Source organism: Dicentrarchus labrax, unplaced genomic scaffold, assembly GCF_905237075.1.
Source record: "Dicentrarchus labrax unplaced genomic scaffold, dlabrax2021, whole genome shotgun sequence".
In the NCBI taxonomy this organism is placed as follows: domain Eukaryota; kingdom Metazoa; phylum Chordata; class Actinopteri; family Moronidae; genus Dicentrarchus; species Dicentrarchus labrax.
This window is the reverse complement of record NW_026136703.1, coordinates 4,643,596-4,656,681: the sequence shown is the minus strand read 5'-3', so window position 1 is coordinate 4,656,681 and position 13,086 is coordinate 4,643,596. Positions and strand designations below refer to the sequence as shown.

The 13,086-nt window shown below is 41.1% G+C and overlaps 1 protein-coding gene across 3 annotated transcripts in view; it reads right to left on the bottom strand.

Annotated features, from left to right (window-relative positions):
* Positions 1-1,099: 1,099 nt before the first annotated feature.
* daam2 (dishevelled associated activator of morphogenesis 2) overlaps positions 1,100-13,086 on the bottom strand; it is a 99,269-nt gene continuing 87,282 nt past the window's right edge. For all 3 annotated transcript variants that reach the window (XM_051393135.1, XM_051393148.1, XM_051393141.1), the window contains 6 exons: positions 12,903-13,071; positions 11,858-11,965; positions 11,572-11,632; positions 11,030-11,161; positions 6,021-6,191; positions 1,100-5,829 (listed from right to left, as the gene is read on the bottom strand). In XM_051393135.1, the coding sequence (XP_051249095.1) occupies positions 5,617-5,829; positions 6,021-6,191; positions 11,030-11,161; positions 11,572-11,632; positions 11,858-11,965; positions 12,903-13,071 (854 nt within the window). In that variant the 3' untranslated portion in view covers positions 1,100-5,616. The remainder of the gene's footprint in view (positions 5,830-6,020; positions 6,192-11,029; positions 11,162-11,571; positions 11,633-11,857; positions 11,966-12,902; positions 13,072-13,086) is intronic.

The window sequence follows — 13,086 nt, the reverse complement described above, 5'->3', positions numbered from 1 at the left end:
CTAATTTAGTGTTGAGCAGTGGGTAATTTCTTATATCTTAATAGCAGCCTAAAACATGCTTTGAGTGACCTTTGTGATACATTGCCATTTTTAGTTGTTGCTGCATATCTCAGTACTTTGTGTAGATCAGGTTATATGAGTCTTTCTCTCTAAATCGTCATGTTGAAATTAAAACCTTTGAGTCTTCAGGTAAAACTCTGCATTAGAATGAGCTGATATTGGCTGTTTTGTTGTGATATGAAACACATTGTGTGTTTTATGATTTATGGTGATGTTGTATAGTTTGTGTATTCATAATAAACATGTAGTAATCAAACAGTATGAGCCTCTGTACCATTAATGTCTATCTACACAGTGAAGGACAGAATATTAGAAACTCCACTGCTGTTCTGTTTGATTCCAAAAGTTGTTCACCAGCACTGATGTTGTTGTGTGTTGTTGACACCTGTAGATGATTGTGATAAGTGTTCACTGCCCCCCAGTGGTCACATTGAGGAACTACACCACAATATCATTCAAAGGAAATAATAGATATTCATTGTAATGTTTATCATAATTAATCTCATCAGCACTGATTATTGATTATTAATAAACATTTTATACTGATGTTGACAGTATTCATGATACATTTGTTTTCAAACATTTCAATTTACATACAAGAAAGACAAAATAATACAAACACCATTCTGGAGTTCTTTGCTATTGATAATGAATATTTTTGGCAATTGATATTTTTTTAATTAAGCTATTTAGTGTTAGGTCTATAAAATATCATAATAATATAACATATACATATAATATATATATATATATACATATATAAGCAACATTGTTCTTGCTAAACCATTATATCTATGGATCAATATTTGCTATTAATCAATGAATTCACTAATAGTGTCAGCACTATTACAGATTGTAGACCACAGAATCCAGCTTTGGAGCATGAATATATATTTTCTCCTCCAACAGTGTCAGCAGGTAGACATCATTCTCTCCTCCTTCATCAGCACAGACCATTGACCACCTTCTGTGTCAATACACCTGTTACCCAAACCCTCCCCTCAATAAATGATTGTGAAGAAGACAATAAACAATCAGCTGGAAGGGACAAAAGTTTATTGTAACCCTACAAAAGACACAGGGTGAGAAAAAAATACAAAACAAAAATAAAATTATAGAAATGGGAAAAAAGGATTTTCATTCTTATACAAGTCTCAAACTATCCATCATACACGGACCACAGTTTAATTATTCATATTCATATTTTTAATATAACATTTTGTTGTAATGCTGTGTGTACATACAAAATATAGCAAACTAAATAAGGCAAATAAATAGAGGTACAATTTACAGGAAAATGGAACATTCCTCAATGTTATGATCTTTTTTAACTTCTCTCAAACATCAAGAATGGTGTACAAAATGCTTCTTTTTTTTCCAACTGTACATCTTTCGGTGGAGGATACTTTTTTTTTTCCAACCATAAAAATACTGACTCCTCTCAATTATACAAGCTCTAAAACTGGGTGCAACTTTTCTCAGGCAGTACAAACTGTTGTGTAACAGGTGTGTTCCATATTGCAAGCAATTTTCTATTAAAGGTTAAAGTCAACACGTCACACTTTGTGCACCCTTCTTTAGGCATGCGGGTCGACACCAAGTGCGTGATCTGACAGAAATGTGGTGGTGTCAGAACCTTTACACACCAAGGTGACACAGACAGGTGAGGATTTAAGACTCAGTACACTCCTGTTCTGTACGAGTGTCCCCACAAATCCCTGCCATCCAACACACTGACTGATATCGTGTTTCCAGCGGCCCAGCCGGAGTCCCCAACCACACTTGGCCTTTTTCTCTCTTTCTTCTTCACACCATGTTTTTTATTTATTTTTTTATTTATTTATTTTCATTTTTGCACCACTCTTTCGTTGCACCCTTCTCATGTGTGGAGGGATAGAAGCCCTCAAAATGGTGCTGCTAATGGAAATGTCCCATAATAAAAGTGCATTGAACAGCTACTAATTTCATTCCTCTGATTTCCATCTGTACACTCCAAAATCAGCCAGTCAATGGCCAAATAAACATCCAAACATGTAACAACATAAACATGTAATAATACTGACAATGTTGCAATACCCCTCAGTAAATAGTCTGCACTACAATATGGGTTAAAGCTCTGGATTAAGAGTTTAAAGGGTCTGCCAAAGTCTGATATACTAACTCTGATTAACTGGAAAGGAGCAGAGGTTAGGAAATAGAATAGCTCAAATATACATGAGATGCTGGTTAAAGAATAGGCAATCATATGTCATTTTCCCCTCAGGATTTAAGGGACTTCTCTGATCTTTCAAAAGTGTCTGAAAGTTTGAATCCATTTGGTTTACCAATTAATCTCTTGTGTGTGTGGGACATGGGAACGCAACGGTCCTCTCTGCACTCACATCATCTTTTCAACCACACATCAGCTTCTCTCTGCTTCAGTTGGAGGGAAAAGGAAAGGTTTCGGAGAAAAGGGAGCATGATTTTCTCTGCACAGGTCATAGGTCAAACCTCTCTGACGACATGGCAGCCACAATGACGTACACCTGTTGGACTTGACCTCTGTGCCTATATAGCAAATGTCACATCGTCTTAACACTTTGGGGGACTGCTTTTACCAGCTTGTAATGTCAGGTGTAACACAAAATGCATTCTCAAGCCACAAGATGGCGCCAACTGATCTAATTCCAATGGTCCACGTGTGATCAGAGGCACTTCAATATGTTTAAGAACGGAAAAGCTGCAGAATGGATGAACAAAGACGGGGAGAGCCATTGCTACTGCGCAGATCTTCCTGACATACAGCAGTGAGTGTTAGGGCTATCAGTCTGTTCAGGAACACAGTAAATTAAATAAAAACTGAATCAACATTGAAAATGTATTTTCTTCTCTCGTAAGACTGTTGTAAATACACCAAGTGCTTACAGAGTCAAGTGCAGTGAGAAAATTCCTCTAATTTAATGTGAAGAAAGAAGAAATGAACTGTAATGAGTCCTTGGTGTTACTATGAGAACAACCACTTCACTCTCCCTTACAATCTGAACCAGGGACTGTTGTGCTAATCCTTTGGCAAATCTGTCAAACTCAACCAACCAATCTACACAGCATATAGTCCAAGCTGTGGAGAAAAAGCCTCAGATGCTGTCCCTCTTGTAATTCTGGATTATTAGAAAACATGAAGCATGAATGGGCAAACAGAGGACATTAAACACAGGATGTGCCAATTTTTCAATTTGCTCTGAAGTCCAATCTTCCCACAGTACGTCGGACACCTCACAGATACCAGGATCTTTCATATGAACTTCACGTGTTTCCCTCTACCTGTTTACATGAAGACGGATGTTCAAATGTGGCATATGATTTTTGTTTTTATCGGTTTCCTCATCTCCCTCAGAACTGACCAGGAGCGGCTCATTCCATAGCTGAGCCCTCAGTCCAGCATTAAAGCCCCTCTCCCTGGGTACACTTCCTATAGCAAACTACTGTATGTCCATCTTCAAGAAGATGTTGTACCGAGGCGAGCCCATACATTGCAGCTTTTGTCATGCCTGCTAAGGTTTTAGAAATGCATATATAGACACATTTAAAAAACATACATTGAATATTTCAAAAAGGAGACCTAGGTTGGCATCAGTGTGTGAGTCTGACTCTTGTTTGGCAACAGGTTGCCCATAGTAACGGGGTCTAGCCTTATGTAAACAAACGCGTGAGAGAACTTGGAAGGAAACTGTTTTCTGTGAGTCTCTCTGAGGCTTTTGTCTTCCTGTTAGAGTCCATGTACACCATTAAAGAACCCTAGCTAACTAACTGATCAAGCTGATCAAGCCACTAGAAGAAGTTGTGAACCCTTTAAGTGCTTTGTTGTACCCTGACTTTACAATAACAGACTCAGCACATGGTGTGGTCTGAGATTACAACATCAACTGAAATAAAAACTCACAGAAATGCCTGAATCTTGGTAACAGAGTAATAAGCCCTAGTTTAACTTGAGAATCTTAACTGTACTGATGGCTCTGTCCAGAGACCGCATTGTTTTAGCACCAGTGGAACAGATCCTACAGACACTATGGATGAGAATAATTAAAGGCCCTACCAGAACTGTTGTAGCATCCTTTTGGCCACTTCTGCGAGTCCCTGTGCTCTGCATTTTAGTTGCAGCAGATGTAGTGGACATGACATTCAGATGTGAACCATGCACACTGGCAGCTGAGCAGGAAGATGACTGTAAACTAACCACAGATTGTGCCTTTAGGTTTAAAATCATATATGGCATTCCTTCATTATCTTTGTTACAGATAAAGGTCATTAAAGTACAGAGAGGACACTGTAGATCGGCTTGTGGAAACCTACGAGTCTAAAGTTTGTCAGAAAAGCTACAGTGCAAACGAGACATACAGGTGTGAGAAAAGGACGAGCAGTCTTATTTACATAGCGCAAAATGTATAGAAATTCACTTCAACAGCAATGTGAACTTGCAACACCAACAAATAATGCATTGCGTGTACAAAACCCCCAAATGCCATGAAAACATAAAAAAACCTCTACATCTTTGCAATTAGCTTGTCTGCATCTAAATATAAATATATATCAACGCCTAATTGCAGTATTGTTTTGTATTAATACATTTACATTGTTTTCTCTTTGCTTTGGCACTGATTAATGCCAGAACAATGCTGAAAGAGTGTAGGTGAGGCTTGACCCTTGTGGCACAGTCGACATTTTGTCAGGTGGATCAAGCTGAGAAGCCGTTTGTTTCCTTGAGAAGAGTTGTATCTGAAGCGCAGCACGGGATCTACTCCCAGGGAATGCTGTGTGCTGGAGGAGGACATTGGGATGAATCTTCCGTTGCGTATCCTTCCTCTCTCTTTCAGAAGCCTATAAAGCATTCTGGGATTTGCTGACTGCACGCCCTTCTTTGCAGCAGGGCAAGTTCATGAACATCGACCTGTTCTGTGGCTGAAAAATTTGTCTTTCCTGCGGGAAAACTTGAAGCAACCATGACTGTGGAGGTTATGGCTTAGTTCCCCCTGCACACCTTCTTTTTCCAATCTTTTCTATTGGCCTCATGTCTATGTACAGTGTGACTGGCTGATCCCAATGTCCTGTGTGTTGTAGAGCCAGATAGCAAAAAGATAGTGCTGCTCCAGCACCAAGGAACTTAGTGGGGAACAGCGGAAGGGTTGTGAGAAGAAAAAGAGCAGTGAAAAACGGGGTGATAGAGAGCTGGAAGCTTGAGCACAGTGTTAAAAGGGATATGGTCAAAAGATATGGGATAATGTGTCACAGTGGTCTGTCCGTCCATCCATCCATCCCAACTGCTCTTCGTCCAGCTCAGGAGATCGTCCAGGACAAACGGGTTGGAAATAGCTTTACAAGACCAATCAGAGGAGAGTGTTGCATCCTTCAAAACGGCGTGGCTGTCCACACATGTCGCTACATGTCCAGTTCAGCCGTTACTTACATCCTCTCCAATGTCATTGGTCACCGTTCGAGGACCTGGACTAAAGGTGTTCAGAGATCTACACCACGGCAGAATTTAGGCATCTTGTCTTTATTTTTTTCCTTCCTTTTCCTGACCTAGTAGTTGACCTTGGTGACAGCTCGTTCGCGGCCCCCACCCTCCACCAGCTGGTTGACGGAGCGCTTGCGGTTACGCTTGAATTTGTTCAGGTCCTTGTCGAAGACCTCACCGGAACGCAACGCCGACACCAGGTCGTCAAACTCCCCACCGACCTCGTCTGAGGCCCCGCTCTTCTTGGCCCGCCTTTCCCGCTCCCTCTGCTCCTTCAGCTGGAAAATGGAGACAGGAAGTTAGGGGACAAAGACAGAAACAGAGGGGAGTAGAAGAACTCACCTGAGCACATGCTTTAAACACGTGATTTAAAATCTTAAATCTAAAATAAGTATTTGTATTCTTTCTTTGCCAACATAATTGGAGTTCTTTCCACATTGCTGGTTTATTCTCTAGATGTGTGTCTCACCATGGCCTCCATTCGTGCCCTCCTCTCCTCCTCGTCTTTACGTCGCTGCATGTTCTCCAGGTCTTGCCGTGCTTCGCTGAACGACTGCAAGAAGGTGTCGAATATCCCGAAGAACTCATCGGGTTGCATCCTCCCTTCTTCCTCCCCAAAGTGCTTCAGAGATTTGGTAAACTGCACAGAGATATCATGTACATCAGTTTTACCTTTCTGATAGGAAGTGGTAAAAAGCTGGCCTGTTTACAGGTTTTAGTAGATAAACATGGACATAGCTAATACATATACATACACCATAACCAAATGCATTATTGCATACTGTATTCTCTGCTATGGTCCAGATCTCTTACTTTCTTCTTGTAGTGAAAGGCACATATGAGCCTGCCTATGCATGCATATGCTCAAATTCATCTGCATGTGCGTGCTTAATGTTCTCAAAAACTGCAGGAACACACAGAAAGACACACAAGGCGGGAGAATGACTGCACGGTTTGACCACCGTATGTCCACTCTGTTCGGTCCAAGCTGTCCAGTGCTCTGTGCCAGGACGGTGCCTGCAGCCAAACCTACTCTACATTCCTACACACACAGCTTTGTACTGCAGTAAAAAGCAAAAACACAGCAAGCAACACAGTAAACTTAAATGTTAACACAATATTATTGCTACATAGAGGTCGGACTCAGTTGTTGCTAAAGACCATATGGACTCAACAGGACATCAATACAGCGTCACAGTTCATTATGTGTGGCTGCAAAAGTCTGCCAAAACTAGAATACTGATCATTATTAAGTGTATCATTATTAATCCTATTTTATACTGTTTCAGGAAATAACATAACAGGAAACATTTCATAGTTTTCAACTTGACACAACACAACTGCACTTAGTATCTCTAAAAGAACCTGCAGGTTCTCTCTCTCTCTCCTCTCTCTCTCTCTCTCTCTCTCTCTCTCTCTCCCTCTCTCTCTCTCCCTCTCTCTCCCTCCCTCCCTCCCTCTCCCTCTCTCTCTCTCCAAGTTAACTTTGGTTTTGATTTCATATGTGTAACAATACTCCCTAATACAGGCTCAGTTGAACTTTTAGTGGATTTTAAAATATAGCAAGCGAATCCTCCAGTTATTGATTGTGATAACATATAATATACATTCACAAATAACTGGGCCATTGACTTTAACCCTGCAGCCTAAAATCAATCTCAAAACAAACAGTGTTCCAGTTGGAGAGCAGCAGTCTCTATTGTACTGTACTCTGTTCTATTCTTATCGTATGTTGGAGTAAAGTGACAGAAAACATCATATCATTCTAGTTTATACTGTATGTGGTTGTGCTGTTGTGATGTGAAGGAGTTGGGGCTCGCTCTTTTCTGAGGATACAAAATCATCCTAGTCATTATGGGCTGGTCACCATGACAACCGCCACCATCATCCCTCACCCCCCCTGTAATTATGTGTCTGGTCAAATCTGTTTCCTCTCGTCCCTTCGGGTCTGTGTTAAATGAGTAAAACACACACACACACACACACACACACACACACACACACACACACACACACACACACACACACACACACACACACACACACACACACACACACACACACACACACACACACACACACACACACACACACACACACACACACACACACAATTGGAGAATGTGAAGTTGCACAGATTTAGCTCATCTCACACAGACACACAAACACTGCTGCGCTCAGCGAGAGGCTAATTATCTCTTTGTCTTGATAGAGTATTTATTACGGCCCTGCTGTTTGTGTTGAATTTTGCGTTCATATTTGTTCACCGTAGATGCTGATTAAAGATATTGTCAGGCACTTTGATTTAAAGATGTTGAAAATCCACTGATTTTTTTCCACAGGCTGTTTCTGATTGGCTCTGGTTAACATCATAGATTTGGTCTTGCTTGGCACCTTCTCCTCCACCACTGACTGCTCTGTGTGTTAGAACTTGCTATGCAAATGCACTCAAGGGAAACCTAATTAACTAGGCTACATATTTTTTACAAACATCATGAAGCACATAATTTTTTTTATCTGGCACGAACAACGTGTACGGGAAGACAGGGGCATCCTCAGAGAATCAATATGGTCTGAACACTGATACAGCGGAAATGAGCCAAGCTTGTCTTTCAATAGGTCCTCAGTTTGTGGCTAACACCCTGGAAGAGACCCCCCCTCCCCCCTCCATCATACCAGTCTCCCAGCTATACTGTGCCAACTTATTTAGTGTAGGAAGAAAAAAAGCTGAGGGATGGTGAAATAGCTGAAGTATTATGGATTAGTGGCTGTGAGGTGGTAGGTCCAGTGAAAGTGGGCAAGTGGGAAATAAGTTGGAAATTGGTGCTGAGCTGGAAATGAAAACAGTGACAAAACACTGTTTATGTGCAGAGAAACTGCAGTGGAGTCTCTGCAGAGCTTTGGTTAAATGCACCTGTATAAAAGGATCAACATTTTCAACTGTAACGTGGCTTTGATCCATTCATTGCACAAAGCATGGAAACACAATTACCATTTGTTGGTCACATGGTTAGAAATACAGATGCTCTATTGGAATGAACATCCAACTACAGACACACATATACTTTATTCTTCCACACACCATTTTCAAAGCAAAACTGTTTAGGCTGCGGGGACGCAATGTTGGCTGGGGAGTTGGTCGTTCAGTTGGTCCACCACTTTGGTTCAAATTGAAGAGTCTCAACAAGATTTGACATATAATTATGATGACTTGATGACCTAATCATTCTCAGACCTTTCCTCTAGCAGGTTGACATTTTTGATTCAGAGTGAAATATAATCCAACTTTTGGATGGACTGCCATGAAATTCAGTACAGATACCATGTCCCAATGCCCTTATTTGTCCCATAGCGCTATGATCATTTGTATTTGTCCAATACTTTGCTTTATGAAGAAATACCTGCAAAACTAATGACATTCCCCTCAGCCTCAGCTGTAATATGTGTTCAGTTCATTTAGCAAATGCTGAACATGGTAAAAATCAACATGTTAGCATCTAGCTGAAAGAGCAACATGCTTGTGACAGGTGATCCATCATTAATATGTCTGTATCAATTTTGTCAAAGGACATCGCTGCTATGGAATCTATCCCCACTTTTTTAATCAGTCTGCAATTATTTGTTATTGATCTTGCAATGATGGCTTAAGTTGTACAATATTAAAAGCAGGCATGGCACGTGCTGTGAAGGATTAGCCAACTCAGGTATGGTTTAAGTCCCTACAGGTTCATTCTGATGCTGTACGGAAACTATAATGGCTGCCTGTAAGGTGGGAAAGGCATTAAACCACCAGACAAACAACAGTTCAGTCTGCTTTGGAAAATGTTTGGCAGCACTGTGAAGTAGACATAATTTAAAGCAAATGGCCTAAAATGTTCAAAGACACTAGTTTGGGTGAATGAATGATGAAAGTGCAACTTGAAAATCTCTCTGATGAAGACAGATCGATACATAAGGGCTGTTTTTCATTATTCCAATCCTTCTACTAAAGGTCTTTTATTAGCCAAACTTCACATTAATGCCTGAATCTGGAGTTTTTAGGCCACTGTACTCAATTCTGTCTTTAATCTTCATATTTCCCCTTCCAACAGCCCATGTGGCAATGTAATATCTTGAAGCACTCCCTGGTCTGCTTTTTTCTGTTTGAAACTGAGCTTTTTTTATTTTTGGATAGAGACTGAATCTTGTATTGTCTGCGAACATGTCGATGTGTGGGTGTGTGGATGTGTTGTTAAGGATAAACCCAACCAATCTCTCTGGATAAGAGGAAAATCCCTTCTCTCCTCTGGAAACCTCCGTCCCAATAACCCACATGACCTTGGACAACTGTAATCCTTTGTAATGTATGTAGTAGTGTCTGGCGAGGGTGTGTGTGTGTGTGTGTGTGTGTGTGTCTCTCTCTCTCGCAGACACACACATACATTAGTTGCCATGGAGCTTTATGAGCCTCACTGGACCGCCTGCTCTGTTTAGTCATCCTCCTCTACCTTCTTGAGACGCTGAGTGCACACCCACACTTCCATATTGGAAACCTAATGGAGCGTCAGAGAGCCTTGACAAGCACTGAGTTAATGCGTCAGACTCCCCATTTACCAACCACACACACTCAGACACACAGTTGTGTTAGGAAAAGTGTGTGTTTAGAGTCTGGGCCGGTGAACACAGGTTCTTTTGTTTTACAGGAGCAACCGGTGCCCTACTCCTCCCGTTCTTTTCCCATGACGTACCAACTGGCCCGTTTTCCCTCCAGTTTTTTACCGACCTCCTCCTTGAACAAATAATTAAGTAGAGGGGAGGCTCTAAATGAAACCCACGGGCCCCTTCCTCCTTTCTTTCTCCCTGTCTCTCTCACAATCTGTTGATCCTTTAGAGAATTTGAGCATTTAGCATCATTGTGTTATGTTGGAAAAAGACAAGCCTCATCCTAAAGTAGGATGTAATATCTGCACTAATGTAAGCTTCCAATGTGTGAGCACAGGATGCTAAATGTGCAACAGAGCACCGAAGGCCTGCAAATTAAATAACACGTCCACATAAATCTTTTCAACGCTGTCTTACTTTGGGATTCCCTCAGTCCCACTGATGTCTTCAGCTTGCATACTTCAATACATCAGCCAGCAGGGTTCAAAAGGCCATTTGTCCCGGTTGTACAAAGAAGGACGGATGGATTTAAAACACTGACTCAAAGAGGCAAACACAAAAGGGAGGACCAGGGGGAATACATGCTAATCTTTCAGTGCTGGGTTTCCCCCAGTTCTGCTGAAGTCATCACACTGGACTAAGAGGGATGCACAGGGGTTTCATGGTTTCACCCTTCAGTGTTTTGTCTCGCTCTTCCTCCCTCCTTTTCTGTCCGACATGAAGGTTTGGCAGCTAGCAAAGGATGCATTAAAGCCACCCATGTGGACATGAACTTACAGTATGATCTTCTCTCACACTCAAACACACTGTTCACTATGTGGTTATGCACTTAGCTACCTTGTCCTTGGCTTCACTCAGCTGGTCCTCAAGTTCAGAGAAACCGAAGCCAGCCACGGTGATGAAGTCACCGATCACAGCCACAAATTTATCCCCACGTTCCCTCGTCCTGCTCTGCTGGTAGTGCAGCTCCTGGAGGGCCCAAAACAGATGAGAGATGTTAAGTCACGAGATTCTCGTTTTCTTAATACACTTAAATAGAAAAAGGAATAGATGGACAGAGGAAGTCATCAGTGATGTTCCTTTAAGCCAAGGGAAGGAACATCTGATGATTTTAAAGTTCCTCACTTACGAAAACTTAAAAAAAAAAAAAAAGTAGTTCAGTGTAATACGTGTATGTGGCTTCAAATGTGCGTGCACATAAGCCCTTGTCACTGTGTGTGGCTGGAAATGTGACATTTGGCGTTTCCATGTCAGCGTGGAACATTACCAGCATTTAAACACCTCACCCTGCTGTCCATCTCTGCCCTGCTCAAAAACATAATTACAGACAGGAGAAGAACCGATGGGAGGGAACGTGACACAAACGGAATACAACTCACCGCCTCTAGAGCCTTCAGTCCACTTTTGATACTGTGCACCTCTTTTTCCAACTCCGACAAACTAGTGAAAGAAAGAGAAAAAACTGCTGTGGAGACAATCTTTGTCTATTGCATAGGGTACTGGGGTACAATTTGTGTCCTAATTTACATTCTTAATGACCTTTTAAAGTAAAAGCCACCAAATAATAAAATCAAAATCACCTACTAACTATATAGTGTTTTCTTTACCCTAGTAACAACTGTTGGCACAAAGATACATAAGTATGGTGACATTTTGTGCACTCACTTGACTTTGGCAGCCTCTGGTACACTGCTGAGGTCCTGCTGGATGTTTAAGGTGTCAGGGTAGTTCTTCTCAAAGATCATGATCAGGTAGTGCAACATGGTGATATTCCTAAATCCCAATTGAAGACAAAAGTTTTTTAACAACAGTAATCTAAGAACACTACTTCTTGTAGAGCTGCTAATTAAAGGATCATCTTGAATACTTTTCTTTAACCCTTTGAATCCAGGCTGTATTGCTCAGGTTGAACTCTACTATTAGTTATGCATATTCTATTAACTATATCTCTCTATATGTATTTTGATATTTAATATTTTGATATGTGGGTTTTTTTCCTGTATTTCCAAAAATAAAACACAGAACACAGGAACTGGACATGGCATTTAAGGACCAAGTTGATGGAACATTTTTAGCCATGGTACTGTCAAGAAATTCCCTGGATTTTGTCGCTCCCTTGTTTTATTTCCATTTGGGATCCATTTTCTCTGTTTTGACACGAGTGTTCCCATCATGCTTTGGGTGATACAAACATAAGAAGATGTAAAATTAATATTTAAATAAAAGCTTTGGTCTGCCTAGGGGACATTTGTTTGAATTTTGACATTTGGATTTGGACTTTTTGACATTAGGCCTGTCACGCTAACTACTGTACATTTGTTGGACGATATATTGTCCCAGAAATAATTGCGGTAAACCACATTATCGACATTAAGACCATTTTATGCCACTGATACAATGATTAGCACAATAATGCTAGTACACCCTTTCCGAGAGCGATGACGTTTTCAATCTTAAGAATATTCAGACATTGGAATTGGAATGTGAAAATATATTCAAATATCCTAAATAAATAAAATGCTTAGGCCCTGAACTCAAGTCTTACAATGGTAGTGAAAACCCTGCTGTTCATTCTGGAATCCTGCTGGCTAATATACTGATGACATTCTTATGTAAACAAACAAGTCTGTAACGTATCTGTTTGGATATTATCGTGATCGGCCATCCAAATTAATTATTAATTTGATGTCCAAGGTCCCCCCTGGCCCACCTGTCTATGCTGGACTTGGTGTCAGCGATCTTGTTGAGACTGGAGACCTTGAAGCCGTAAGCGTTTCCTCTCTGGCCCTTGTTCATGAAGTTGCCGAAGGCCAGCACCACCTCCAGGATCTGAGTCATCCTCTTGCTCCGGACCACCTCCTTGGACGCAGTCAGGAGGGCTGGAGGAAAATGGA